The sequence below is a fragment of the Prunus dulcis genome, chromosome 8 (genome assembly GCF_902201215.1).
Source record: "Prunus dulcis chromosome 8, ALMONDv2, whole genome shotgun sequence".
Classification (NCBI taxonomy): Eukaryota; Viridiplantae; Streptophyta; class Magnoliopsida; order Rosales; family Rosaceae; genus Prunus; species Prunus dulcis.
Genome location: NC_047657.1, coordinates 16,113,400 through 16,139,946, shown reverse-complemented (window position 1 = coordinate 16,139,946; position 26,547 = coordinate 16,113,400). Strand labels below are relative to the sequence as shown.

General features: G+C 37.0%; 8 protein-coding genes across 13 annotated transcripts; 4 read left to right on the top strand and 4 right to left on the bottom strand.

Annotated features, from left to right (window-relative positions):
* Window positions 1–2,858: 2,858 nt before the first annotated feature.
* On the top strand, window positions 2,859–5,245 carry LOC117638897 (uncharacterized CRM domain-containing protein At3g25440, chloroplastic-like). 2 transcript variants are annotated; one of them, XM_034374064.1, is made up of 4 exons: window positions 2,859–3,117; window positions 3,215–3,533; window positions 3,716–4,123; window positions 4,592–5,245. In XM_034374064.1, exons 1-4 carry the CDS (start codon window positions 3,035–3,037, stop codon window positions 5,138–5,140), a joined length of 1,359 nt encoding a protein of 452 aa, XP_034229955.1. In that variant the 5' UTR covers window positions 2,859–3,034; the 3' UTR covers window positions 5,141–5,245. The 2 variants fall into 2 exon arrangements, with proteins under 2 accessions (XP_034229955.1, XP_034229956.1); XM_034374065.1 differs by having other exon boundaries at window positions 2,860–3,117; window positions 3,237–3,533.
* Window positions 5,246–5,438: 193 nt separating this feature from the next.
* On the bottom strand, window positions 5,439–7,191 carry LOC117612095 (protein FAR1-RELATED SEQUENCE 5-like). 2 transcript variants are annotated; one of them, XM_034340828.1, is made up of 3 exons: window positions 7,070–7,191; window positions 6,146–6,831; window positions 5,439–5,712 (listed from the first exon to the last, which is right to left on the bottom strand). In XM_034340828.1, exons 2-3 carry the CDS (start codon window positions 6,704–6,706, stop codon window positions 5,506–5,508), a joined length of 768 nt encoding a protein of 255 aa, XP_034196719.1. In that variant the 5' UTR covers window positions 6,707–6,831; window positions 7,070–7,191; the 3' UTR covers window positions 5,439–5,505. The 2 variants fall into 2 exon arrangements, with proteins under 2 accessions (XP_034196719.1, XP_034196720.1); XM_034340829.1 differs by having other exon boundaries at window positions 6,146–6,760.
* A 166-nt stretch (window positions 7,192–7,357) lies between these two features.
* Window positions 7,358–9,742, top strand: LOC117637597 (protein FAR1-RELATED SEQUENCE 1-like). The gene is made up of 3 exons (XM_034372526.1): window positions 7,358–7,456; window positions 8,300–8,682; window positions 9,313–9,742. Exons 1-3 carry the CDS (start codon window positions 7,399–7,401, stop codon window positions 9,526–9,528), a joined length of 657 nt encoding a protein of 218 aa, XP_034228417.1. The 5' UTR covers window positions 7,358–7,398; the 3' UTR covers window positions 9,529–9,742.
* A 263-nt stretch (window positions 9,743–10,005) lies between these two features.
* LOC117637539 (protein FAR1-RELATED SEQUENCE 5) lies at window positions 10,006–12,058 on the bottom strand. The gene is made up of 3 exons (XM_034372450.1): window positions 11,992–12,058; window positions 10,892–11,310; window positions 10,006–10,435 (listed from the first exon to the last, which is right to left on the bottom strand). Coding segments are annotated over exons 1-3 (624 nt in total). The 5' UTR covers window positions 11,993–12,058; the 3' UTR covers window positions 10,006–10,231.
* Window positions 12,059–12,646: 588 nt separating this feature from the next.
* LOC117636720 (protein FAR1-RELATED SEQUENCE 7) lies at window positions 12,647–15,831 on the top strand. Of its 2 annotated transcripts, XM_034371368.1 has the most exons (4): window positions 12,647–12,913; window positions 13,554–14,005; window positions 14,859–15,000; window positions 15,581–15,831. In XM_034371368.1, coding segments are annotated over exons 1-4 (660 nt in total). In that variant the 5' UTR covers window positions 12,647–12,912; the 3' UTR covers window positions 15,646–15,831. The 2 variants fall into 2 exon arrangements, with proteins under 2 accessions (XP_034227259.1, XP_034227260.1); XM_034371369.1 differs by lacking the exon at window positions 15,581–15,831 and having other exon boundaries at window positions 14,859–15,316.
* Window positions 15,832–16,537: 706 nt separating this feature from the next.
* LOC117636721 lies at window positions 16,538–17,800 on the bottom strand. The gene is made up of 2 exons (XM_034371370.1): window positions 17,541–17,800; window positions 16,538–17,410 (listed from the first exon to the last, which is right to left on the bottom strand). The coding sequence occupies exons 1-2, from the start codon at window positions 17,546–17,548 to the stop codon at window positions 16,843–16,845; spliced, it is 576 nt and encodes a 191-aa protein (XP_034227261.1). The 5' UTR covers window positions 17,549–17,800; the 3' UTR covers window positions 16,538–16,842.
* Window positions 17,801–20,964: 3,164 nt separating this feature from the next.
* On the top strand, window positions 20,965–23,736 carry LOC117636718. Of its 3 annotated transcripts, XM_034371365.1 has the most exons (7): window positions 20,966–21,198; window positions 21,760–21,908; window positions 22,072–22,181; window positions 22,277–22,362; window positions 22,742–22,846; window positions 22,958–23,291; window positions 23,511–23,736. In XM_034371365.1, exons 1-6 carry the CDS (start codon window positions 21,089–21,091, stop codon window positions 23,259–23,261), a joined length of 864 nt encoding a protein of 287 aa, XP_034227256.1. In that variant the 5' UTR covers window positions 20,966–21,088; the 3' UTR covers window positions 23,262–23,291; window positions 23,511–23,736. The 3 variants fall into 3 exon arrangements, with proteins under 3 accessions (XP_034227257.1, XP_034227256.1, XP_034227255.1); XM_034371364.1 differs by having other exon boundaries at window positions 22,958–23,736; XM_034371366.1 differs by lacking the exons at window positions 22,742–22,846; window positions 22,958–23,291; window positions 23,511–23,736 and having other exon boundaries at window positions 20,965–21,198; window positions 22,277–22,366.
* A 126-nt stretch (window positions 23,737–23,862) lies between these two features.
* LOC117636717 (putative pentatricopeptide repeat-containing protein At5g59200, chloroplastic) lies at window positions 23,863–25,986 on the bottom strand. The gene has a single exon (XM_034371362.1). The coding sequence runs from the start codon at window positions 25,935–25,937 to the stop codon at window positions 24,045–24,047; it is 1,893 nt and encodes a 630-aa protein (XP_034227253.1). The 5' UTR covers window positions 25,938–25,986; the 3' UTR covers window positions 23,863–24,044.
* Between the last annotated feature and the right edge of the window lie 561 nt (window positions 25,987–26,547).

Sequence of the window (26,547 nt, the reverse complement as noted above, 5' to 3'; positions counted from 1 at the left end):
TTCAGATAAATTTGGGTTCAAATTTCGGATGAATTTCAAAATTCAAAATTCAGATAAATTTGGGTTCAAATTTCGGATGAATTTCAAAATTCAAATTTCATACAAATTAGGGTTCAAATTTCGGATGAATTTCAAATTTCAGATAAGATTTTCATCCAATAAAATCAAGCCACGTGGCATGTCTATCTTGCCAAATTTTTCTATAAAACCAGAGTCTCAACTCATACCTCTCACACCACATCTTTCTATATTTTCATTTCTGAGAGTTTAGAATTCATACTTCATTCATTCTGAATGGAAGAATTTAGGAGATGCTTGGAGAGGCAAGAGAGAGAAAGAAGAGAGAGAAACCGTAGAGCAGATGAAGTCAATGAGTTGCAGAGACAAGTCGATGAGCAAGTTCTCATAGCAGTGGCTTTGGAAGAAGAAGAGAACCAAGGTCGCCACCATAGTTCACAAGCCGGCCGCCGCCGGAATGTGGAAAGACATAGGCATTCTCGGGGTAAGAATCTTTTGGAAGATTATTTTATCCCAACTTCTTTGTACTCTGATGTTGATTTTCTAAGGCGATTTAGAATGCAACCTCATTTGTTCAATAAAGTCATGCATGATATTTGCAATTATGATGCATACTTTGTTCAAAAGTGTGATGTTGCTGGGGTTTTGGGGCTTCTTCTGGAGCAAAAGCTTACAGCTGTTATACGAATGTTGGCGTATGGAGCATCTGCTGATCAGGTGGATGAGATTGCCCGGATGGGGAAGTCCACTACGTTGGAGGCTTTGGTAAGATTTTGTCAAGCTGTTGAAACTCTGTACACTAGGGACTACCTGCGTAAACCTACTCCCAGGGATCTCCAACGGCTTCTACAAAAAGCCGAAGCTTGAGGGCCAACTCGTTATGTTGGCGTTTTTGCTCCATTTATATTCTTATGCCGTTTTGCCTTCCAATTTCCTCCAAAAATTGTGGATTTTGATTGCTTGAATTACCCGCTTTCTTTGCCTTCGCGGCCTTTCGACCAATGGGCCTCGGCTCCTTTTCGATGGGTGAGTCTTGACTCATAGGAGAATCGAGATGTGAATCCGATGGCATTGAATCACAGAGTGGCGTCTCGTTTAACACAACCTCCGGACCCGTTGGAATAATTACGAAGCGTTTGCAAAATTTCACCACCTCCCAACATTCATGATGGGTGAAACTTTTTTTGCCACCCCCGGTTGCACCGAACCACATTTGTGCTTGAATCATCTATTGAACAAAAAAAATGGAAATGCAATAAATATTTAAAAAATATTGGATATGCAAGAAATATTAACAACATATTAAAAATGCAAGCAATATTAACAAAATATTGAAAATGCAAAAAAATGAACAAAATATTGAAAATGCAAGCAATATTAACAAAATATTGAAAATGCAAAAAATATTAACAACATATTTAAAATGCAAGCAATATACACAAAATATTGAAAATGCAAGCAATATTAACAAAATATATATATTAGGAGATTAAACTTAATAAAACAAAAATTATAAAATACTTACCTCGTTAGTACGATTTTGCCCACTTCTATAGTTGTCCATCGCTTTTGCTAGGGCATTTCTCCATTTTCCCAACTCTTTATTGAGAATTTTCCACCTACTGGATAATGTCATCTCTGTACGAGTAGACCCCGGAATTTTTTCACAAAATTCGGCATGAATTTTTTTCCACATATGAAAAAATTTCATTTCATTGCCGGACACGGGACACTGACAAATTTGGAGCCAAGCCTCACACAAAGAAACATCTTCCATTGTGCTCCAAGCCCCTCCGGTTTCGATAGAAGAAGCCATAAAAATATGAAATCAAAATGATAGATGAAAAAAAGGAAAATGTTGTGTAAAAAGAGTGAATTATAGTAGAAGTATAATGAAATGTAAGAGTATTGGTGTTGAAAGTGAAGGGTATTGATAGGTATTTATAGAAAAAAATATCAGAATTTTTTAGAATTTTTTTTCATATTTTTTTCACCCAAAAAAGCCTCAGCCGTTGGATTAGAAAGAAGAAACAGATCGGAAGGCACTGCGCGCGACACGTGGCAGCGTACCGTTGGCGCTGGCGTCAGCGCGCTGGTTTAAATTTTTTTTACCGTTGGCGCGTGCATTGCACGCGCCAACGGTAAAAAAATTTTGAACGCGCTTGCTGACGTCAGCACCCGCGTTTTGGACCTGGGGCTGGTTTGGCCTTCGGGCTGGCCCGAGTTGGTGGGTCCCACACCAAACCCGGGCCTGGGCTGCACGCTGGAGCGAAATTTTTTTTTTTTTTCTGCCCTTGCCTCGGGCTGGGCTCCTTCGCTGGAGCCACTCTAAAAGGTGATGTTGGTCTTTTGGGGTGTTAGCTCATCTTTAGCCAACCGAATAATCAAAATGAAGTCGAATGCAATTCTGGTGAAATATTGTGGGGTTAATGGTGACCATCTTATGCCTTATCCTTCATCTTATGATGCTCACTATAGTTGTTAAAGTGATCGAAAGATGCGTGTACGGTTTTTAATTAAAGATCGAATTGTTAATGTGCAATCGATATTTTACCAATGCTGACGACAATGATATTGACAAATGGATTGCAAATCAACATTTTAATCTTTATAACGTCTATGTACATAACCAAACTCAGGAAAGAGGGGAAAAAAAGGTTACGTTTTATCTTTCTTCCAAGAAACCGGATGAATGAGGCGAACATTAGTATTACAGTTTTTCCTGTTTTGACAATATTAACCCTGTTACGGTTGGTAATCACAACAGGACAGCCAGGCCAACTCCGAAACGTCACCGTTTCCTGCTTACGCTGCTGCTTCTTCATCGTTCCAAACCGGGGTTCAATAGAAATAAGCCTGAAGAAGACGCACTTGAAGCAATTTAATTCAATTGAATTTTATCACTACTAAAAAGCTTCCAAACCCTCTGATTTTTGAAAGGGGCAAATTCGAAATGACCTAAAGTCGTGTTCTTTTGGATTCTCCAAAACAGAGAAGTGCGTGCATCTCAGGCCCAATGCAGAAACTGGCGCGGACGAGCGTCTTCCGTTCACTGCGTCTTCTCAAATCTCATAATCGGCTCAATATTGAGAAACCCAGGTACCCATCTTTCTCAAATCTCATAAAGTATGGAGCTTTTTGTGAAATATACATTGAGATAAATAGCATTTCATATCACGACCTCACGGTGGAGTAGCTTGGGCGATGTTGTATGCAAGGTGTTTGTTCAAAAGCCTGCTGTTTGGGACTTGGTTGGTATTACAAGGTTTCCATTGGAGGGCCATCGATGGGTTCATTCAGCTTCTTGTGTTAACGCAGAGCACAAAGCTGCGGAGCCATTGGGAAATTCGAAAGAAGGCACAGTTGCTAAGGACACTGGTAGTGCTACAGTGAAGAGGAAAAAGCTCAAGGGGAAAAGAGCAGTCGTTAGGTGGCTCAAGTTCTTCAGGTGGAAGAAGAAGAAGGATTTTAAGAGAATGACTGCGGAGGAAAAAATTCTCCACAAGTTGAGAAAGGTAAAATTCTATACGCTAAGAATTGTGTTGGGTTTTGATGTAAATGCCACTTTTTTATTACAGTTTTTATTGTTTTTGGCATATCTTTCAACCCATTTTCCATGGCAAAAGTAACTCAATTGGACACCAAGTGTTAGAGAATGCAGTCTTACGTTAGAGAGTATCTGGTTGCTGTTTCGTAGGCTCAAAGGAAAGAGGAAAGGCTTGTTGAAGCTATTAAGAAGATTGAGCCCTCGGAGACATCAGAGACAAACCATGATCCAGAAATATTGACACCAGAGGAACACTTCTTCTTTTTGAAGATGGGTCTCAAGTGCAAGAATTATGTGCCCGTTGGAAGACGGGGAATATACCAGGGTGTGATTCTGAACATGCACTTGCATTGGAAGAAACATCAAACTCTGCAAGTGGTGGTCAAGACATTCTCACCTGAGGAGGTTAAGGAGATAGCTTCTGAGCTGGCAAGATTAACTGGAGGGATTGTGCTCGGCATTCATGAAGAATACACAATAATTATGTACAGAGGGAAGAACTATTCTCAGCCACCGACAGAGATTATGTCACCTAGGGTTACTCTCTCTAGGAAGAAGGTTCTTCTCTGCTCTATGTTTTTATTTCTTTTATGCATGGAAATTTAGAATTAACCGTCGGAATTTCTGACACTGCCTGTTAAGGGGTTATGCTTTTTAACTGCATATTTGAAATCAGTTTTCCATACAGTAACTACCACAATTGCTCCTTTTGTAAAACATTTTAAATCAATGCATGATAAGTACGACAATGCTTCCTCATGCCCTGGAAACAATTTTTCCTTGTGAACTATGGTTGATCAGTTGCATTAGGCATCCATTTTTTGGTACCTAAAGGACCTCATTAGTAAAGAAAGGGCATAAAAAGTATACAGAGATGTGCATGAATGCCATATGGTTAGACTTTTGACAGATGTTGGAATTAAAACTAGAGCCCCTGATCATGTACTTGAAATTTTGTCCATCATTATTGGTTCTCATTTTTTCCCTTCTGTTTACCGCTTTCCTCCCTCTCCCCCTCCCCCCCAGGCTTTGGATAAATCGAAGTATAAGGATGGCCTTCGGGCTGTAAGGAAATATATTCCAAAACTTGAACAGGATCTTGATCTGCTTCGAGCACAGGCTAAAAGGAAACCTGAAATTGAAACAGATGCTATTGAAGAAACCCAAGAAACTGACATTGATAGTGTAGACTCCAGGAGCTCCTCAAATTTCAAGCTGGAGCCTTCAGATAAGCTGAAAGAAATAATCGGTCGAAGCAGGGGATGCTCTGAAGATGACCTTGTAACGGATTCAGAAATGCCTTCGGACTCCGAAGATTTATCAGATATTTTTGAGACTGATTCTGACAAGGAGACTGAGGAGAAGGCAGAGCGACCCTTGTATTTGGAAGAGTTTGAAAAGTTTCCAGTTGAAAGTGATGGAGAACCTGAAGATTTTGAGGATCACCTGCGTCAAATATCCATGGACTCAAAGAAGGCTAAATCAGTGAACGAAGATGCTGACTTGCCAAATTTTGACGAGGTTGATAGGATATTTCTGCGCGCTGCTTCACTTTTAAAGAAAAAAAGAAGATGAGACACGTGTAAATTATTTATGATCACCATTCGATTGTCAGATACTTGTTAGTTTCTGGTTAAATGTAATATTTGGTTGCTTTGGTGAATTTCTTTTGTGCTAAAATGGAGCCTTAAGAAGGGCCTTTTGCTCCTAAAATGGAGCATCTTAAGGAAACCAAAAAAAGGAAAAACTGAGCAATGGTTACCTCTCATAAATGCTAAACAATTCAGATATACTGAAGCATAAATACTTGACAAAATGGACACCAATATCGTCTGGTGTTTATCTAACTCGATATCCGATTGGCTGAAACAAATTAATGTTAAAATTAGTGGCATCTGTATTAAGCCTCAAAGGGGAAAAATGTACAAAGGGCATTATTGTTATGAATCTACACAATGCTCATTCTCAAGTTCCCTTATGTTCCTTACTATATCTTGAACTCTTGTTGACAAGTGATCACTATGCTCTTGGATATCTTTCAAAAGCATACTTATTTGTTCCTGATAAGCTGCACATCGGCGTTTACATCGCTGTCTCTCATTGCTAAGTTCAATTGTAAGATCCCTAATTTTCTGATCCTTCTCATCCTGCGAGGAATAAGGGTAAACATACATTATCAAAATCAAATTAAAAGGAACACAATGCATTAGGCAGGGAAGCATTGTCTCATCAACTTCTATGAAACAAATACGGGTCCATCAACAGCAGCTAGTTAATAAAACCAGCTAAAATGGCATTTCAAAAATTTCCTTCTATACTTTGACTATTTTATGAAATTGGATATGACAGAAAATTGCTTTAGCAGTCATAATTTTGAAATATTGTACACAACATATTGTTACTCTGGGCTTTTATTTTGTTCTCCAAGCAGCAGCTACGTTATTGAATTCAAGCTTAGGCACTGCCTTAGATTTAGGTCATTAGTCAGAAAGGAAAATATTGCAGAATCTGTCACCATTCAACTTAACTTCATAAATGCCACAAAACCTCCTATCTCATCATAGACGATTAGAAACATACCTCACTAATTAAGTTTTTCCCAAATCCTCGCCATGGAACTTTACTTGGAGCCATTAATGTGTGATTATGTTCTTTTACAAACTTGGTAACCACCCACTTCTCCCCATCTCTTAAAGCTACCCTCAGCATTGCAGCACAGCCTTCTCTGGTGACAGGTGGTGGAGGAAGAACTCTATCTTCCCTGCATACATATTTCTTATCCCGAAAACCCTCTCTAGAACAAACAAAATCTTGGCCAATAACCATGTTATTCATCCTCGAACGCCGGTTGTGATGAATCCTTACTGTAAACCCAGAATGCCTGCCATAAGCAATATAAAAGTCTCGAGCATCGTCTCTAGACTTGAACCCCATTCCAATGTATGGCTCTACAGCATTGCCCATCAAAGGCAAGCTTGCATTAGGCTGTTGTATGATCTTATCAACTTCAAGTGAGCATAAATCAATGTCCTTTGGAAGCTCATCATCATCAATCAATAAATGCTCATCACAGCTTTCAAATTCCAAACACCTTTCGCTCTCATCCGAATCGAATGATATATTGTTAGCCTTGCTTTCCATTGTTCCTTGTACAACAGAATAATTCACACAACCTCTACATTCATCACAACAACTCAGGGGTTAGGCTCGAAGCAACTAGGCTATCAGGGATCCACGGCCTTTCTTCCGTTTCTCAATATCAACTCCTGCAAGCAGCAAGACCACCAAAATTACTCAATTTTGTAGTTTCTTTTTAAGAAAACTACCCAATCTAGTCTTATATTACGAAAACAAATACACCCACGAAGTATATATCAGAAAAATGAAAATCCAGATAAAATCATTCGGAAAAATTGGAACTTTTTTTAAAATTGCACCCCAATCTAATCTCAATTTGGAAACCAAGAATGCATGAAAAATATAATCCGCAAGAGAAATCCATACCTGACATAAGATTCTCAACAAATTGGCGGGTGAGAAGCACCAAAATTCAATCTTTACCACTTCTCATTCATTTTCTATGGAAAGTGGAAACAAACGGAAAAATTAAGACCCTTAGCGTAGAATTGTAGCGTCGACTTATGAGAGTTGGGCTTGGACTGAACAAGTTAGTCCAATACAGTGCCACAGTTACAAAACGACTAGTACAATGATGTCGTTGGATGCCATACGACGTTGCCTTTTGAGTAATTCTTTGATATTGGATGTGGGTGATGGATGCGCAGTGAAGGTGGAAGCTGTTAGCTTTGCTGAACCCGTTTGTGAAACGTGAAATGGAGAACGGAAGACCAAGACCTTGGCTTGATTTGCTAAGTACCGACCCGAAACCCAGTAAGTACACTGCTAGCTTTCTTCCGTCAAGTAAATTAGTATTGGTTTTTTTTCCATCCAGTGGCCAAAATTCATGTTGCCTTGTTTGTGTTTGGTTGCAGAGAATTCTGAAAGAAATTTCAATCTTGTTATATAGAAATCTATTCTGGGTTTTACCTTTTTTGTACTTGGAGTGTAGAGAAACTTCTGAAACTCCCAAAACAAAAGTAAACCAAAAGCTCTTTAAAATCGAAAGATGTGAACTTTTTAACTCGATTATGGTAAAATAAAAAAGCCTTTTTTTTTTTCGCTGTGTATGATTTGATTGGGTGTAGAGGAGACTTTGTGTGACTCATTTTTTTAGTGACCTGATGCTCAGAGAGAGAGAGATCAGAAACATTGTGCTGGAACGATTGCCTGTAATATGTTAGCCATGAGCTTGGCTTCAATTTCTGTGATTTCAATGTTTAGGAACCTTCGTAGTGATTCCAACCTCACCTGATGTATATGAACTTCAAATACAACAATGAAACAAATTCTTTCAGACTTCTCAAAAACTTTTTTCTACTTCAAGTATTTAGTTTTCAGCAGTGTGGTTCATGAGGAAGAATGAATTTTGGCATTCAAAAAAAGCATATAAGTCTTCACTGTAGGAGGAAAATCAATAGATGCAATTTTCTAGTATGTTGAGAGAGAGAGAGAGAGAGAGAGAGAGAGAGAGATTATGTTTGTCGAATATAATGATTGTGGTGATGTGTGATACTGAATATGAATGTGGCAGCTGGAGCACCTGAAACTTGAGAGATTATGTTTGTCGAATATAATGATTGTGGTGATGTGTGATACTGAATATGAATGTGGCAGCTGGAGCACCTGAAACTTCTGCCGAAAGGGACTTGAATGCAGTTGCAGAACCATATGTTGGTATGGAATTTGACTCTGAAGATGCTGCCAAGGATTTTTATAGTGAATATGCAAGGCATGTAGGGTTCATCATGCGTATAGATCAGTGTCGGCGATCAGATGTTGACAAGAGAATTCTTTCCCGTAGGCTCTCCTGCAATAAGCAAGGGCGTTATGTAAAACCTAGAGATCAAGTCCGGCCAGTTCGGAGACCACGACCTAGCACAAGAGAAGGGTGTAAAGCAATGATGCTGGTCAAAGTTAATAAATCTGGAAAATGGGTTGTTACAAGAGTTGTTAAGGACCATACTCATCCGCTTATAGTTTCTTCTGGGATTTCTATGGTAAGTTTTATCTAATCTATTTCAAGAAATAACTATTACTGTAAACTTTATGTGAAGTTTTGAGTTAGTTCTCGTTACTCTATGCTCATTACTCTCATGGAACTTCTAAAGCAGGAGGAGAAACATGATTGATTGAACTTTGCTTATTTACTGTGGTGCTGAAACGAAAATTTCAAAATATCAAAATATCATGGTTTATGTACTTTTTAATCAGGATAAGTGCTTTAGATTACTCATCCCTGCTATAAGTATCATGGTTGCCGTCAATGTAATTCACTAGCTGCTCTAGAAACGAGGCCCCTGAGGTTTTCAAGGAGAAGCAAATTTTACAGGCAAACTTTTCCATGCAATGGAGTTTCAGAGACCTAGTTTTCGACGGTCCTCGGAATTGGATCAGAATTGATCAGGATAGGAGTTTTTTTCTTTCTGTTTTACTTTTAAGATGATGAATCTCTTGACTTGAGTTTTATTTCTGCTATTAGGAAATAGAGTTTGACACTTGAGTTTTATTTCTGCTATTAGGAAATAGAGTTTGACACAGGATCTAAAAGTGCACATAGGTACATGATTGTGAAACTGCATTTGCCTTTAACCTCTGAATCTGTTTTGTTTTCAAATATACATTCTTAGGATGAAAGGGATATGAAGATTGAGCAACTCACTATGGAGCTGGAGCGTGAAGATCAGTTATGTGAACTATATCATGGGCTACTACTTACATTGCTGGATAATGTTGAGGAGCAAACAGAACTGATATCCATGAAAGTTAGCGGAATCGTTAACGATGTAAGAGAATTTGAGACTGAAGTTGAAAGACTTCCACAAAATGAACTGGACGACAACTGAAGAAAGAAGTATGGCTCTGTGCATATTAGTGGTATGAGGATGGATTCAACTAATGTTTCTCCTTTTGAGAGTACTTTGACAGATTAACATACTGTATAGATGAGTGAGCTTGGCCCATTTATACCACAAGCAATCTCAGAAAATGTCTTGAATTGAACATGAATAGTTTAGTGAATGGAATACCCCTAAGGCAAACAATTGCTTTGTCCTCCCATTGGCCAGGGTGGCCCTTTTGGCCTTGTTCCTACACTTACTTTTAATTTACTAATTGTTTCTTTTCTTTTCAATCCAGAAATCGATGTCCATTCAAAAAGATATATTTTCTAGTGTTAATTTTAATTTAGCACCCTGAACTTACACCCTTAAGCCTATTAGTATTGAACAGAAATTAATCCTACTTTCTAATTCAACATCACTGCAATATTAACAATCATGTGGTGAAAAAGGAATTTTTGAATATTGCAGATACAGAGAGTATGATACTGAAGCTGCAATTATGATAAAAGAGTCATGAACCTTTCGTTCAATCTAATGAAACAATTAAAGTTTGAGGTCAAACTAACAAAAAAAGGAATTTTCTATTTGTGAAAAAAGGACTTTCCTATCTGTCATAAAAGAAACTGATTCTAATAAAAACTGTACATTCTTGGATGGAGCTGAATGCAAATAAGTGGCAAATAAATCCTGGTGTTAACTTGCAAGGCTATCTACGACGAGAATGTTTTTGCACTTCACATTCAACTTTTCTCACATTGTCAACTATAACTTGTATCTTTTCCGACAGTTCTTCCGTTTCTGCTTCAACGTTATTCATAAAACTGAGAAGTTTTTCTCTATAACCTGCACATAGCTGATCTTGACGCTCCAACTCCATCATAAGTTCCTCAATTTTCCTATCCTTATCACCCTGCAATTATCAATAAGCAAATAACTCATCTGCAGAGACTGAACTAATTCAAAGTATATCACACCTATTGAAAATTAATAGTAGTAAGCGAAACCAAAAAAAAAAAAAGGCGAAGTTTTGATATCCGCACTTTTAGGTTTCAACTATTGAATTCAAGGTTTTAGTTGGGAAAAGGCTTCCTAAACTATACTTGCTTGGTCATGAGACCACTTTCACATAATTCTAAGGTTTATTCGTGAACATCACTAGAAATCTTCCAAACTCATTCCCCTTTTTCTGCTTGAAACTTGTTCAATCAGTAGTTCATTCAACAACTTATGATACACCTTACTATGAGGGAACCAGGCTTTGATGTGGCAAAGAAGGGGCAAAAAACAATGATCTTGAAAATTCAATAAGATATGATGAATAAAGGAGAAGATTGTTGAAGCAATTAAATATTTTAAATAAGCTCACCGCTGTGCTAAAACCACTGGCAGTAACAACCAGAGGATGATTATGATCCTTTACAAATCTTGTAACAACCCATTTTCCAGATTTTTCCATCTTCACCAAGATTGTTGCATTGCAACCCTCTCGTGCACTAGGTCTAGGCTTTTTCTCAGGTCCAAATTTCCCCTTCTGGTTAGGAGAAAACCCTTGTTTGTTACACCCAAGCCGACGGGCAAGAGTTCTCCCATCAATGCCTGATCGACGACGCTGCATAACACGAACAACAAATCCGACCTGTCTGGCATAATCAGTATAGTATTTCCTGGCAGCATCTTCAGAATCGAATTCCATACCCACATAAGGTTCCGGAATTGGACCTTCTGAAGCAACTATGGCCATTTCAACAGACTCATCTACTGCCCCGGCTTCCCTTTCCAAATCCACTGTCATAAATCACGTAAGAGAATCCATAAACATCTTTACGGGTGTATTATATGCGTAGTTTGTTATTAAAACGAATCTAACACACTTAATACTCCATAAAGAGCTCAACTGAACTAAAGAAATCTACACACCACATTACTTTCAAACAATATCATGAAATTACTTTTCTAATACTTGGGTCATTTTCTCATGGGGAATTTTCGTCTTACTAAAAGGAGAAGTACTAGTTTAACTCAAAAGGTAAAGCCTTCATGAAATTGGACCAATAACCCAATGTTAATATCCACAAGAAATTTTTTTGGACCAATAGCTCAAAACAATACAAAGAAACAAACTCCAAAACACAAATTTGAACAACAAGCTGCTATTTCCACAAATAGTTCTAGAATGCTCAGTTGAATGTTATCTATGAAATAACCAGAGATCTGAGAATCTAAAAACAAAGTTTTTCCACTTTCCCACACTTTCTCGTCAATGAATGGATTGCATGACCTATATTTATCTGAAAAATTAAACAACTTTGCAAGTATTTTCGAGTAGTTAGAAGCATTTGGAGGGAACAAGAGATAAGAATATATAGATTGGTTATAATTATAATAAAATAAAATAAAAATAGAAGGAAAAATTGGAGTTGAAAGGCTGGTAGAGCGGGGGTGAGAGAAAAGAAGAAAGGAGCTTACTTTAATTAAAAAATAATCGAAGTGCTTCGAACTGATATCGGAAGCTGAAGATCTTCTTCTGGCTTTCCCATGGACTGATCGAGACGATGATAGAGACTGCTCAAATGTAAGTGAGTAGTGAAATCGATTTCTTTTCTTCTTCTTTTTTTATTTTATTATTATTTTTTCGTTTTGGCCTTAGAATTTCTCACACGCAACTGTGATGTCGTAGAGATTTAAACCTAAAATTTCTCGTCTGCAAATCAAGGTTCTTTTCCGCTATACTAGACCTGCCTCTTATAACTTTTTTTTAAGTGGTCAGGGCTATACAGTTTAGAAGGTTCTGAATTGGGCTGGGCTCACAGTATTTTTTTATTTTTTTTATTTTAAGAAAACAATATTCTAAACTATTTTTAATGTCCCACAAAGCAAAAGTGGGTTAGGGAAGTTAGTCGGAATAGTGAGTTCGTCGCCTTTCTTTGCACTTAAATGTGAATCTCTTTTCTTATTTTTATTAAATTAAAAAAGAAAAAGAAAAAAATCATATTTTGATCAACTAGCCTAACTTATATTTTAATTAGATGAAAGAGGGGTTTCTATTTTTGTCAAAGAGAAAGGCTATTTAACTTATATTTCTAACACAAAGGATATAGATAATATAGATTATTAGAAAGAATTTTTTTAAAAAATTAAGAAAAGAAAAACAGTAATCCGTAGAGAGGGACGCTGTTCTTCGCCGTAGAGGATCATTATTCTCTATCTGCCTGCCACACCCCCTCTGGACTCTGAGCTCCGATACCTCTCTGAAACGTTTTCAACCGCCACCTCCTAAGAAAGAACAGGGAAAAAGGAACGACCTTTTTTTTCTTCTCTCTCTCTCTCTCGCTCTCTCTATTGTGGAAGCTAAGCAAACTACTGGGTCAGGATCTCTCTCTTAAAACAAGTGAGTTAGTCCTTTTCTTTCACTCTTAATTTGTCTAAACATTCATTAATCTGCACTTGGTTTAAAGCTTAGATTCTTCTGTTTTCTATTTTGGAATTTCCGCTCTCTTTGGCTGCTGAGAAATGATTTAAAACGATGAGTTGGGCAACTTAAAATTCAGCAACCCCAATTTTAGCTGCTTGTCACATTTCCACTCTGATATGACTATTCTCTTGTGTTTTCTGAGCAGCCAAACACAACCGAACTATGTACCCAGCATTCAAAACATGTTCAGTTCAATTTCGTTGACAATTGATTTTGAGCTTATTTGTGTATAAAGTCGAATTCTTTATAAATGAGCTTGCTTTGGAATAATTTGTTTGCTATTTCAAGTGGTTGGATTAGATATAGTTGTGGTATTCAACAGATGTCATTTGACTCGTTACATTCGTAAAATGAGTTTCCACGGAAGTAGTTCCTGAAAATTCAGAAACTAGTTTACTCGTTTCTGTAACATTATAATGTGAGACTTTACACGATTAATTATGCAGTGAAGTCGCTTTGGTATGAGAGTTCATTTTCACCCTCAAAGTCTCTGTCTTGCTTGAGTTCCCGAAAATTGAACCTTAGATTGACTCTTAGAACGATGTCTATTTGGCAGTGGATGAACAATCTTCTATGAGCAAGGATGAGGATGTGATAGAGAGTTCCAATGGAAAAGATGCAGTCACATCTGAGGGGAATTCGGATATGGAACCATATGTGGGTATGGAGTTCGAATCCGAAGAGGCTGCCAAAGTGTTCTATGACGCATATGCAACACACTTGGGGTTCATCATGCGTGTTGATGCCTTCCGAAGATCCATGCGTGATGGTAAGGTAGTTTGGCGTAGGCTTGTGTGTAATAAAGAGGGATTTCGTAAGACAAGACCCAAAAGAAGTGAGAATAGGAAGCCTCGCGCAATCACCAGAGAAGGGTGTAAAGCAATGATAGTGGTAAAGAAAGAAAAATCGGGAAAATGGATAGTAACAAGATTTGTAAAGGAGCATAACCATCCACTGGTGGTTACACCTGCAAATGGTCGTCGCACTGTGCTTCTATCTCAAACACCAGTGAGTACTCGATAAGATTTCTCTCGTTCAAATTCTATTTGTCTATGTCGCCTTAGTTTACAGGTTTATTTGGTGACATTTGAGATGCATTGTGATTTGTGTGGCTTAAGTTAGTGGATTATCTAGTATCTGTGATGTTACTCTATAGATTTGGAAGTGCATCTCATGTTCTAGTATCATCTAAAGAACCTGAGATTTGCTGCAGTCTGTTGCCTGGAAGTGTTTTGAAGTTCTTACAAGTTGGAAAGTTACTATTGTTATGTGGCTTATATGATATTAGTAATTTTGGTTAATTGGATGAGGTTAGCAGATGCCTCTTGCTTAAAAAGGTTACTCTATGTTGTAGTTTCTATTGTTTCATTGTTCTAAGTTTATAGTTCAGATACTAGACAACTCATGCTTCTTCACCTCCAAATTGTTAAAATCAATTTTGATATTCAATCTAAAACTTAAACTTACTCAGGTAATTATAAAAAATATATATAAAGAAATAGCTCCCCACTCAACTCTAGTAGTAACCTTTATTAGAATTTGTACAGGTCCCTTCATGTGCCATATTTGCTTCTCTAATCCGTTTCTGTGATCTATTATAGTGGGTGTCTGTATTCTGGTCAGTTCAAGTTTATAATTGTATCTTTTGGTATTGTGCTCTAGTTTATAATGGTTAAAGCGAGCACTTCATATAGTTGATCACTGCTTAGTAAAGCCATCTAGCAGCTACTTGATGTATGTTTATGACGGCATGGGAAGAGTTCTTTGCATTTTGTTACCATAATATTTTCACTGACAATCAATGTTTACCATGCATTATCTGTTTGTTTTCTTATTTTTTCTTCTTGTGGGTATGTTCCAGGATGAAAAAGATGTGAAAATTCGGGAGTTGACGGCTGAGTTACAACGTGAGCGGAAGAGATCTGCAGCCTATCAAGAACAACTTGATATGGTTTTGAGAGAGATGGAAGAACATTCAAATCACCTCTCAAGAAACATTGACGGTATAGTCCAAAGCGTGAAAGAAATTGAATCGAAGAGGGTTGCACCCTCAAACAGTTAAAGGCTGTTCTATTTGTTCAGCTGACCATTTTTGTACAATTCCTTTCACGTGTGTTGCTTGTATTCAGGACTGTAAATCTCAGTTTTAGGTTGAGCATATACTGAATAACCCGGTAGTTTCTTCTTTTCTTTCTTTTCTGAATTAGCCTGTAGTTGTAAAAATAGCATACCTATAATTAGCAAGATGTTCTAACTCTGTAAACTAGTGTACCCTTCTTGTTTTTCTTCAGTTTCATTTGGTATAGTGTGTTACTTTCACTCGTTTTCGCCATGCCATCGTTATGCGCTACTAGAAGGAGAGCTAGGAGTTGTTAATTTCTAATATGACCCCAAAATTATGAACAACATTTGATTGTATCAAGTACTGTTCATAATTTTGGGGAATTTGTGTTTCGGATATGTAGGGGCTGGCCAGCCTGGACCCATCAAGTTGCAATATCTGAGCTTGCAAATCCCATTTTGCTAATCCTTGTTTAGTACTTCTTGGATTAACGTGTAAACAACTTGTTTCTTTGCTTATAGGTTTTGTGCCTCTAAAGCGTAACGGCTTATTTCAACTTTCTCCAAGTTATATGCTTTGGTCCTAGAAAACACACGGCGGGAATGGAGGAACAGTATCATTTGTACACTCCATAACTGAGTTTCCATCCAAAAGCCACACAAGCCCAAGTTGGAAAATTTCAGAGAGATCAATTTACACCTACTCCTGTTTTTCTTTTCTGTCTCAATCGACCAGGGTGCTTGCCAAAGTGTATTTTCATGGCTGTTATCAATCACCATTTGGTGGGGGGCCTGGGGGCTTTCAATACACTTCTATTCCAGAAAGCTAAGAGGATGAGATCATCTAGCTGTGAAAAACTTGCATGTCACGAGGTTAGCACTATTTTGCTATCTTCATCCAATCATGTGTCACCATGTATAATCCTTATTACGCATTGCGGAACGTAATTGGATGGGTATGGCAAAACAGTGATATCCCGTAAATGAAAGTTTTTCTGCCCCTAGTTGGCTCTGATCACTGCTGTGATCAAAAGAAGGGAGACGGAGGAAAAGGACTTGAAAATATAAAATGAGATCAGAATATGCTCTTCTTTTTTGCTTTTTTCAATGAGGCTCATCAAGTCTCAAGTCAAGCACGAGATATATTGAGACAAAGCAAACTATTGACCGGGGGACGCCATGAGACCCTGGTTCGAGTCCAATGTTGGTAGAAACGTCAAGGAAACAAAAAATAAGGGTCTCAAATGCAACTAAAGCCAATATCATATGTAAACCCAAAAAAACCTCCTTTCTGCAACAGAAATCCAACTTAATAATGCCACTCTCCCGAGATTGTCATCCTTTTTTTCTGTTTTTTGGGCTTGAAGATAGAATGCAGGGCAGAACAGCTTGAAAAACCAAGCACAAACGAACAAAGAAAAAAAAAGACACCAAAAACCACAAAAGGGCAGGAAAATCATGTGATGGTGTCTGACAAACTTAAACAACATTGCATCAGCAGCTAATTTGAGTGAAATTGCAGCTTCTGCCAGCCAACATTAACAAAGCAATTCTAGAAACCGACCATAACCCAGATATCCAACCATCATTAATCAGCTGAGTACTCAAAAGAAGCACCTAAAAGATACCATCTTTTGCAGATTTCTCTTCCAACCAAAACAGAGGTTTCAAACAAAGGCAGTCAAAACCGTCTCTTGTAAACAAAATGAGACAAAACAAAGACCAATTGACAAAACCCAGAGAGACAATTATACAAGAAACATATATATATAATTGGGCTTCAGCTAATGAAGAAAAGCATAAACAGCAGTGGAAATATAGACCAAAAGAGCCGTGGAAACCAAAACGACAAGAGCCGCAACAGAATGCACAGCAGATTTGCTTCCACAAGACAACATCCCCAACCTGATCTGAATCACATCCACCATTGACAGCACCAAAAACACACAGCCCATCACCGACCCGAAGGCCGAACCCATCATCCCAAATCTCAAGACTTTGAGATTGATGTGGGCCCGGAAGGCCTCGTCGACATCCTTGCTGTTGAGCAAGTTGATTGCCAGCTTGAGGCCCTGCGCCACCAGAGAAGAGAAGAGGAAGAAGCTGAAGGAGACAACCTCGAAGACCAGTAGCTTCTTGGCTACGCCGGTTCCGGCGTCGCAGGCTGTCTTGCCCTCGAGGCTTCTCTGTCCTGGTGTTGTCAGAGACAGACCCACGAAGACTGCGATGGTGAATAGTGAGTTGACGTTGACCAGGCCGTCCAGAGCCGTGACGTGGACGCTTGTGGTGGATGAAGATGACATCACTCTCCGGCCGTCTTGGGTGTAACACTCTTTTGGGTAGCCATCAGATCTGGAAATTAAGAGAAGAAACAACAAAAGATGATCAATTTTTCAGCTTAGAGGTTAATTTGCAGATGAAAGCTTGAATTTGAAATGAGAGAGAGAGAGAGAGAGAGAGAGAGAGAGATTGTGTGCTATACTCTTCCATGGCTTTGAAATTGTAATGTTGCTTGTTGGGTTTATGAATTTCCTTTTATTTTGTTGCTCAGTTGTTGCTTGCAGGGTTTTATGTTGGTTCTTGGGGGAGAGAAGGAAAGAAGAGGGAAGGGCCCAAAAGGAAGATGCTTTGCTTTTGTTGCCTTTATTTTGTATGTTTGTGTTGCACCTTTTGGGTTGGTTTTAAAGTTTTTTCGAGATTTTGGGTGGCTGAGAGAGAGATGAAAGACACGGAGAAAGGGTGGGGTTTGTTTCAATTTTTTTTTTCTTTTTCAAAACATCAATGTCCTTAACCTATAAAGTTGACGCAGACGTTCAAGAAAAATAGTGATGACTACGTGATTGACAAAATTCTTGCCCATAAATGGGTTTATAAAAGCTCGGAGAAATGTTTTATCGGTAGTGTCAGTAAGTTAAATGTTTACAGATATTGTTAAATTGTGTATATGAATTATTAATTATGTTAATTTTTATTTGTAATCTTACGATAAAAGATTGATAAAATAACATCATCCTACTATGATATCGGCATTGTTCTTGTTGTAATAGAAAAATTGTATATGCCTATTTCACCAAAAACATTAGCAAAATATGGTTAGGAATATAGGTTATTAGTTGGATTTCATCTAATATACCAAAAAATTGTTCACAAAAGTAAAATGACTGGAAATAAGAACACATACCCTTTTTTTGGGTGAAAATATTGCAAATGATTAGGCCTTAAGGCACTGGTGGAACACAAAAAAACAAAATCTAAATTTATAGAAAGGGCTGCGTGTGAAGCTTAATTCCACTTTGGATGACCATAATTCTAGTTTAGAAAACACTTCCAAGTATTTTTATAACTCATAAGCACTTTTAGACTCTCTCTTTTTTCTAAATAATGTCAAAAAGCACTTTTGGTTATCTAGAGGCAATTCCAAGCATCATCTCTAATGCAGTTATGCTAGATCATAAGACCACAGTGCTCTCATTGTGACATCTTTGACAATTAGGAATCATTTTAACCTAGTTGATTCTCACAAACTATCAAGCTGTACAAGGAAGGAACTGTAAAAAACAATAACTATTATGAAACGGAAAAAAAAGATATGCTATAATAACTAACACTGTTATAGCTGCTCGTCATCCTCGGATTTTATCTCTTTTACATTCTTAGTTAACCATGTTCGGTTTTATGCCGATTCTCACAGTGAAGCTTTGCATATAACTCACCAATTTTCTTATATCTCTCATCCCACGCATTCAGAATCTGGGTTATAAACATAAATGTATAATGTTGCATAAAATTCAGAAGTTGAAACATCAATGAAACGCCTATGTGCTACATTCCATATTCAAAGAGCAGAGCAGCAAGCAAACTTTACATTCCATACTCAAGGTTTTGCTATTTATACCAAGTAACTCTTGACAACAATACTACCATTGGAAAAATGAATTGCTACCCCAAATTACTATGTTCAGAAGAAACGATTTCCATGCATGTATTCCAAATTTCACATATATTTGCATTCGCCCAGCAATTCATACATATGAGTGTCTGTGTGTTCTTTAGTTATGTGAAATTGCAGGGAAATGTGTTAGGAGAGTTTTATTTTTTTATCTATAAAGGCAAAAAGAAAGGAAGAGAGAGATGAAGTGATAAACGGAACAAAAGACATATGAATGACATAGATAACTCAAATTTATTCAGTAAAAAAAAATAATTAATTGCTTTTGAAAAATGTAATTTTGATGCAATGCAATTTGCATAATCACAAAGTTTAATATCACAAAACGTCCCTAAAGTTTACGAAACTATCATATTGCATCTTTTTTTTTTTTTTTTTTGGGTCATTCATGGTCCTCAAGATTAGTATATGTGATCACAAATGGTCCTTACCGTTAGGTTTCGTCAAAAACTCCGTTAGTTTGCTGACGTGGCATATATATATATATATATATATATATCACAAAACATCCATGAGGTTCATGCACCTATCACAAATGGTCATTGTGAAATTTTTTAATTTTTTAATTTAAAATTCATAAAATTTTGGTTTTCTTTTTTAAATTAATTTTTTTTTTTTAATTTTAAATACACGCGACACTATATTTTTGAAGAATTGGGCTCCACATATATGCCACATCAACAAACTAATTAATTTTTTTTAAATAATTTAATATTCATAACATTTAAAAAGGAAAAAACCATTTATAGAAGATTTTAACCTTGAAGACCATTTATGAACCATAAACCCTTGGTTTTTTCATTTTTAAGTTTCATGAATTTTAAATTATTTTTTAAAAACTCCATTAGTTTGTTGATGTGGCATGTATGTGGAGCCCGCATCTCCAATAATATAGTGTCATGTGTATTTAAAATACAATATATATTTTAAAATAATTTTAAAAAGAAAGTCAAAATTTTATGAATTTTAAAATTTTAAAAAAAAATTTCGCAGGGACCATTTGTCATAGGTGCGGAAACCTCAAGGATGTTTTGTGATATATATATATATATAGATATATGTCATATCAGCAAACTAACGAAGTTTTTTACTGAAACTTAACTGCAGAGACCATTTGTGATCACACATAAAGGTGGGCACTCAAACCGGTGAACTGGAAATTTGAGCCGAACCGCACCGAACCAAACCTGAAAAAAATTGAGTTGACCAAAAAGTCAACAACCGGTCAAAAATCGAACCGGACCAGTTTGGACCGGTTTCAAATTCAGTTCCATGTCTTCAAAAACCAGATCGGGCCAAACCGAACCGGTCAAATTAAAAAAAATATAATTTCAATATATATTTATATTTAATGCTATATTTTTAATTTCACTAAAAAAAACTAATATTTATCCAAGTTCAATTTCAAAAATATATCTATTTTCTAACTTTAATATTTATTTTTTATATGAAAATTGAATAATTTGTTAATTTTCAAGTAAAAAAATAATATTTCAGTTGAGAATTGTATTAAAAATTAATTTTAAAAAATAATTTATATAATCCAGTTCAAAAAGAAAACGAACCTGGAACCGGTTAAACCGAACCGAACAATTTTTGAATTTATTTTTATTAAAATCGAACCGAACTAAACCTGATGAATAGTACCAAATCGGTTCTAATTTAAAGCAAAAGCTGATCCAAACCGAATCGTGCTCACCCTTAATCACACATACTGACCTTGAGAATCCCGAATGACAAAAAAAAAAAAAAATACAATATGATAGTTTCGTAAACTTTAAGGACGTTTTGAGATATTAATTTATTATCTTGATCCTAAGACACAATGCTACGGCTCTGATTTAATATGGGTGGGACCCACATTCTAATTATGAGTTATGGCCCAGTTTGTATATGATAGGCAAGTTTTGGCCCGTTTACGGCCCAACCCAAATAAAGGTTGAAACTTTGAAGAATGGCGAATAACGAATCAAGGTTCCTCGGAAAGAGAACCTGAGAATGTTTCAGAGAGTCTGCTAGGGTTTTAAGCTCTGCCATAGTGAAGAAGAAAAACCCTAGCTCCGGTTCGTTTTGAGCGCGTAATGGATGGGCTGAATGTTTCAGACGTCAACTTACAAGTCCAAGTACATCCATCAAGGAGTAACAATGTCCGCAAAGCAGTCCTACGCGAGCTTAGCTCTCTGCTTTTAAGGTGCGTTCTCAGTAACCCTTTATTTTTATTTTTATTTTTGTATTTCTAGGACTTGGTAAGCTTGATCTTGTTTATATGATTGGTTTCGATGTTGCCCACTTGATGATTGCTCGTAAAGGTTCTTGCTTTTTGTGCTGGCTGAGTCAGTTGAGTCAAATTTCCTGAACAAAAAAAAAGAAGCTTTTGGAGAACATGTTTGCAGAATAGCTATAAGCTATTCGGAATTTCGAAGAGAAGCATAATTTTTTGCCCATTTTGTTGTAATTTTAATTTTCTGAATGTTCCCACAGTTTATGCGTTTGTTTGGTCCCCTCCTTGCAACAGAAAAGTTATTTTGAGAGCTAATTTTTCAGAGTTGAGGAATTGAAGTTTCTATTTTTCAGATTTGTTTTTTAATTGTAATCCTCCAAATTCATCAGTGGGCTGTGTCATTTCTGTCCCGTTTGTGGCCCTTGTTGGAATAATATTCTGTTTCACTTGTTTTATATATTATGATAATCATAGTTAAGAGCCTTTGAGAGTGCAATGTATTTGATTTTCTTTCTCTGGTTTCCCATACAGGTTCAATGAAAAATTTCAGGGTGTCGTATTGGCGTATGAATTCAACATAGATAAGGTTCCAGATATCCTTCCCAGTATGCATCCTTATTTGTATGTCAGACTAAAAGCAAAGTTGTTACTTTTTTCTCCAAAGCCCGATATGCTTTTAGGTAGTATGTCTTGTCCTTTATATTAACTGATATTATGTACAATTAAGTTCAAAATTGGTTTATCATGTGATTAAGCAAAAATGCATCTTGTTATTGAGTGATACAGACGTTTGTATTCATTAATGTTGATTTTGCTGATTGTTTCGTAATGTGATCACTTCAGAAGGAAAGGTAGTGAAAGTGAGACAAGAATCAATTCATGTCATTATCCTTGGCTTTTCATCTGCTATTATAACAGACAAGGATATTCGCGAAGAATTTCAGTATAAAACTGTAAGAGTTTTTTTATCATTGTATTTCAATGTTCATATCCTTAACATTGCCAGTATTAATTCATTTTAACTTCTGGTGCGCCAATATTCTCATAGAAACATGGCAAGGACTTATTTGTTAGCAGATCTCACAAGCGACATGTAATAAAAGCTGGAACCATGATACGCTTATTAGTCAAAAGGTGACCTTGGATTTCTATTACCTTCTTATTATTTATAAGAGAATTGATATTTGGTGGCACTAATGCTAAAAGGGACTGCATTTTTAGATCACACGAGCAAACAACATTATACAGCAGGTGATGTATCAACTACCAAAGTTGATTCCACCTGCCTCATAATGTGGTCTGAAAATATGGTCCATCTAGCATTAGTGAACATAAAGGACAAGATGTACTACCTAAAATACTCCAAAGCTTCACTTGTCTGGATGTCGTATGATTTTCTATCTAGTTCTGAGGTCTAGTGCTAACCTTTGTCAACTTATGACATGTGGCTGAACTTCCTCTTTTGATTGTTGTTGTGTATATGTACTTTCATGACATTGATTCATCTTTGCAGTGTGGATGAGGAAACATTATGCATTTCTGGTTCTTTGCTTCCAGCTCGCACTGGGAGCATTCTCTGGTTGGATAAACATGTGGAAAATGTTTCACTAACGGACGGGTATTTCACTGACCTTATAACTTGAAAGAGTTTTCATAAAAAAATATTGTTCATTTTGAAAAGATTTTAAAAAAAAAGATTCTGCATTGTAACTGTGAAAAGAATTTGTAGGAGTAATAAGAGGAGGAGAGGAAACGAGGAAGAATCAGTTATGCAAGAGCCTAGTAGAACCAGTGCCGAAGCATATTCTATAGTTGACCATTATATCAAGAAGTCAAAGAAACACAGAGAATCTGCTACGCAAAAGCCTAGTAGGAGCGAAGCATATTCTGCCATTAGTGACCATTCAATCAAGAAGTCAAAGAAACACAGAGAATCTGCTATGCAAGAGCCTAGTAGGAGCGAAGCATATTCTGCCATTAGTGACAATTCGATTAAGAAGTCAAAGAAACACAAAACAAGAGAAGAGTCATGAAGACTCTTGTGGTGTCCTTGCTTACTTCAGGTGATTTTTTATATTTACATTAGCATAAATGTTATATTTCTAACTAGCCGAAGGCATGCTAGCCAAATAGTTCATCCAGGATAGAGGGAGGGGAGCAAGCAAAGTAAATTTTCCAGTTGTGAAACTCCAATAATTAATGAATTATTGGGTTCATCTTTCGTTTCAACTTATTGGGAACTTTTTATTAGGTTTATCTCAAAACCTATTTTTGCTTGCCAGGATATTGGAGGAGACAAAAACATTTTTCTACTGCTAATTTGGTTTTTGAACTTCAAAAGTTGTGTGTTGTATAATGTTTTTGTAGATTTTGATAAATTATCAATCTTTGAGGTTATATGTATGGTCTTCTTTACTTGTGAAATGTTTTCCATTTTTGATGCAACGACCCGTCCAAACACTGTTTCAAATTGTGAAATGTATGGTCCAATGAGACTTTTTTGAAGCATGTTGAATCGTTTCTCGAGCTGTTCAAGCTTGATTCATTTATTTTTGTTCGCAAAGTCAAGCTTGGCATGTACATCACTGATGAAGTTGGAGTTTAGCTACAAAATTATGATGCTGTTCCAAATAATTTGTCATTCTTATTTATCAGGGGTGCCCAATGTTGTTCCAACCTAAAATGTTCTGCACAATCAACAAAGTAGAAAAACAAGCATCCATAAAAAGAGAAAAAAAAAAAAAAAAAACTTGTAACTCCAGGGTAACGAAACAAGATATCTACTTGATATTGCTGTTAGTATTAAGCTTTTTCTTTCACCAATAATCAGCACAAGAACAAGCCCCGTTCTCAAAATGGTGGAATCTATTGCGATCCCTCACAACAATCTTTCTCTTGGTAATCTTAGCTATCAACTTGATCATTGAGTGGCAGTCATTGCAAACCCTTAAATTTTTCACAATCCTCAAAGTGATACATGGTTTTGTAGAGATTAGCCCGTAGCATATGGCAAGCCTCTCACTATGTATTGACAGAGCCCATTCCTTTTCCCTGTCCTCAATGTCATGCAAAACCACCTCTGTTGCAGGCAAGTACCCTTCAGATTTTAGTTCATCGTTTAGCTCTTTTAACTTTTTGTAGATTTCTTCTTTTTTTGGGTGCCTGAGGTCTCCCAGAAGGAACTCATGGATCTCATTGTTCACTTCAATCAAACTACAACCAGGCTCCTTTGGAGTTCCACTTTCCTTCATCTCTGCTCTAACTTGTGCAGCCTCTTTCCACCTACCTGATGAAGAGTATACATTTGATAGCAGAACATAAGTTCCCGAATCAGCATTGCCACAATTTACCAAGATTTCGGCTACCCTTTCTCCTAATTTGAGATTTCCATGGATTTTACAAGCACTTAGCAAAGCTCCCAACATGATATGATCTGGTGCCATTTTCATTTTTGTAATGAAACTATATGCCTCTTCAAGCTGACCGGAGCGACCTAGAAGATCAACCATGCATCCGTAGTGTTCTATCTGTGGTTGAATGCCGTGACGCGTAGTCATGGAATGAAATATCTCAAATCCAAACTCCAACAAACCTCCATGGCTACATGCATTTAATACTTTAACAAAAGTAATGCTATTTGGCCTAAGCCCTTGTTTTATCATTGTCCAGAACATTTCAACTGCCGCATTGCTCTTCCCATGCATAGCAAGCCCCTCAATCATGGAATTATAACTACTGACATCTCTCTCTTGCATCTTACCAAACACTTCTACTGCCTCATCAATATCACCACACCTCGAATACATATTAATCAGAGCACCACCTACAATGTAATTGAATTCAATGCCATACTTGTCCATGTAAGAGTGAACCCATCGCCCCAGCTCCAACGCTCCCAACTGTGAACAAGCAGATAGAACACAAACAATGGTAACTTCATTAGGCCTCACATTATTCCTCTGCATCTCCCTAAACACCTCCAAAGCCCTATTCATCTCTCCATTCCTAACCAGCCCATCGATCATTGCAGTCCAACAAACCGTATCCTTTGTTCTAACCCGATTAAAAACACCATTTGCCTCCTCAACCAATCCATTATCAACATAAGAAGTAATCATAATCGATGAAGCAACGACATCCCCTTCAGGCATTTCATCGAAAACCTGCCGTGCACGTTCAAATTCACCGCACTTCCCATAAAGACCCATAAGCTTCATCCTTACTGATCTATTAGTTGACAACCCAAGCTTCAAAACCTGGGCATGGACTTCTCTGCCCTCCTCCAAAGCCAACCCAAAGCCACAAGCTTTCAACACAGAGGTGATGGCATAGTTATCCGGCAAAATAAACTCATTCGCCATTTGACAGTAAAGGCGAATTGCATCAAGGTAACAACCAGACGACACAAACCCATCAATGAGGGCCGTGTAGAGGTAGACGTTTGGGGTTTTGGTTTGCTGGAAAATCTTGTTGGCGTAGTCGATGGAGTTGAGGTTGGAGCAAAGACGAAGAAGCTCGAAGATCACAAATGGGTCTTGGCCTTGGGCATTTCTTATGATTTTGGCATGTATTGGTTGAATCTGATAAACGTGTTTGCATTTCTGTAACAGAGAGATGACTTCTTTCCGGTTTTGAGAATTCTTGGGTCTTGAATTTGAATTTCGCGGGAATATTGAGTTCCCTGTAACCGCGGTCGTTGAGAAACTCATGTTCAGGAAACGCGGCCCAGGGTCCAACTACTCTTTTTTCTTATCAATAGAATTACAATTAAAAATAAAACTCTGCACTCGAGCTTTTTTGTTCAACACCCTTTTCCTCAATAAACATAAGGGTAATTGTATAAGTGAAATTTACTTTAAAATGTCTATATATTCCAAATCACTTGTTCACTACTTTGAATTTGCACCTCGACTTTTTTTTTTTCGGCAAATTAGGTACACAACAGCGGAAGGGTACAAGGGAGGATAGGTTTGGGATGGAGGGTGGAATAGAAAATAAAAATTAGTTCGTATATTTAATTTTCCACAAAAAAAGTTGAGGGTGTAAATTGAAAGTAGCGTACAAGTTCAAGTGGTAAATCGACAGTTAACCTTACTACTTAGCGGACTCAGAAATTTTTTAGCAGATGTGAAATATTGACTAAGTATGAAAAATGGTTTTTCGGAATAATCATTTTCTTAGGATAATTTTTGGCGGCTTTTATTCCTTATATATCAAATAAGAAAACTTGATTTTATGAGACTTTAGTATGAAGTATATATTGACTTAATGAGCCATCATTTTTAACCTAAATCATATTTTGCACTAAAACCGAATTCT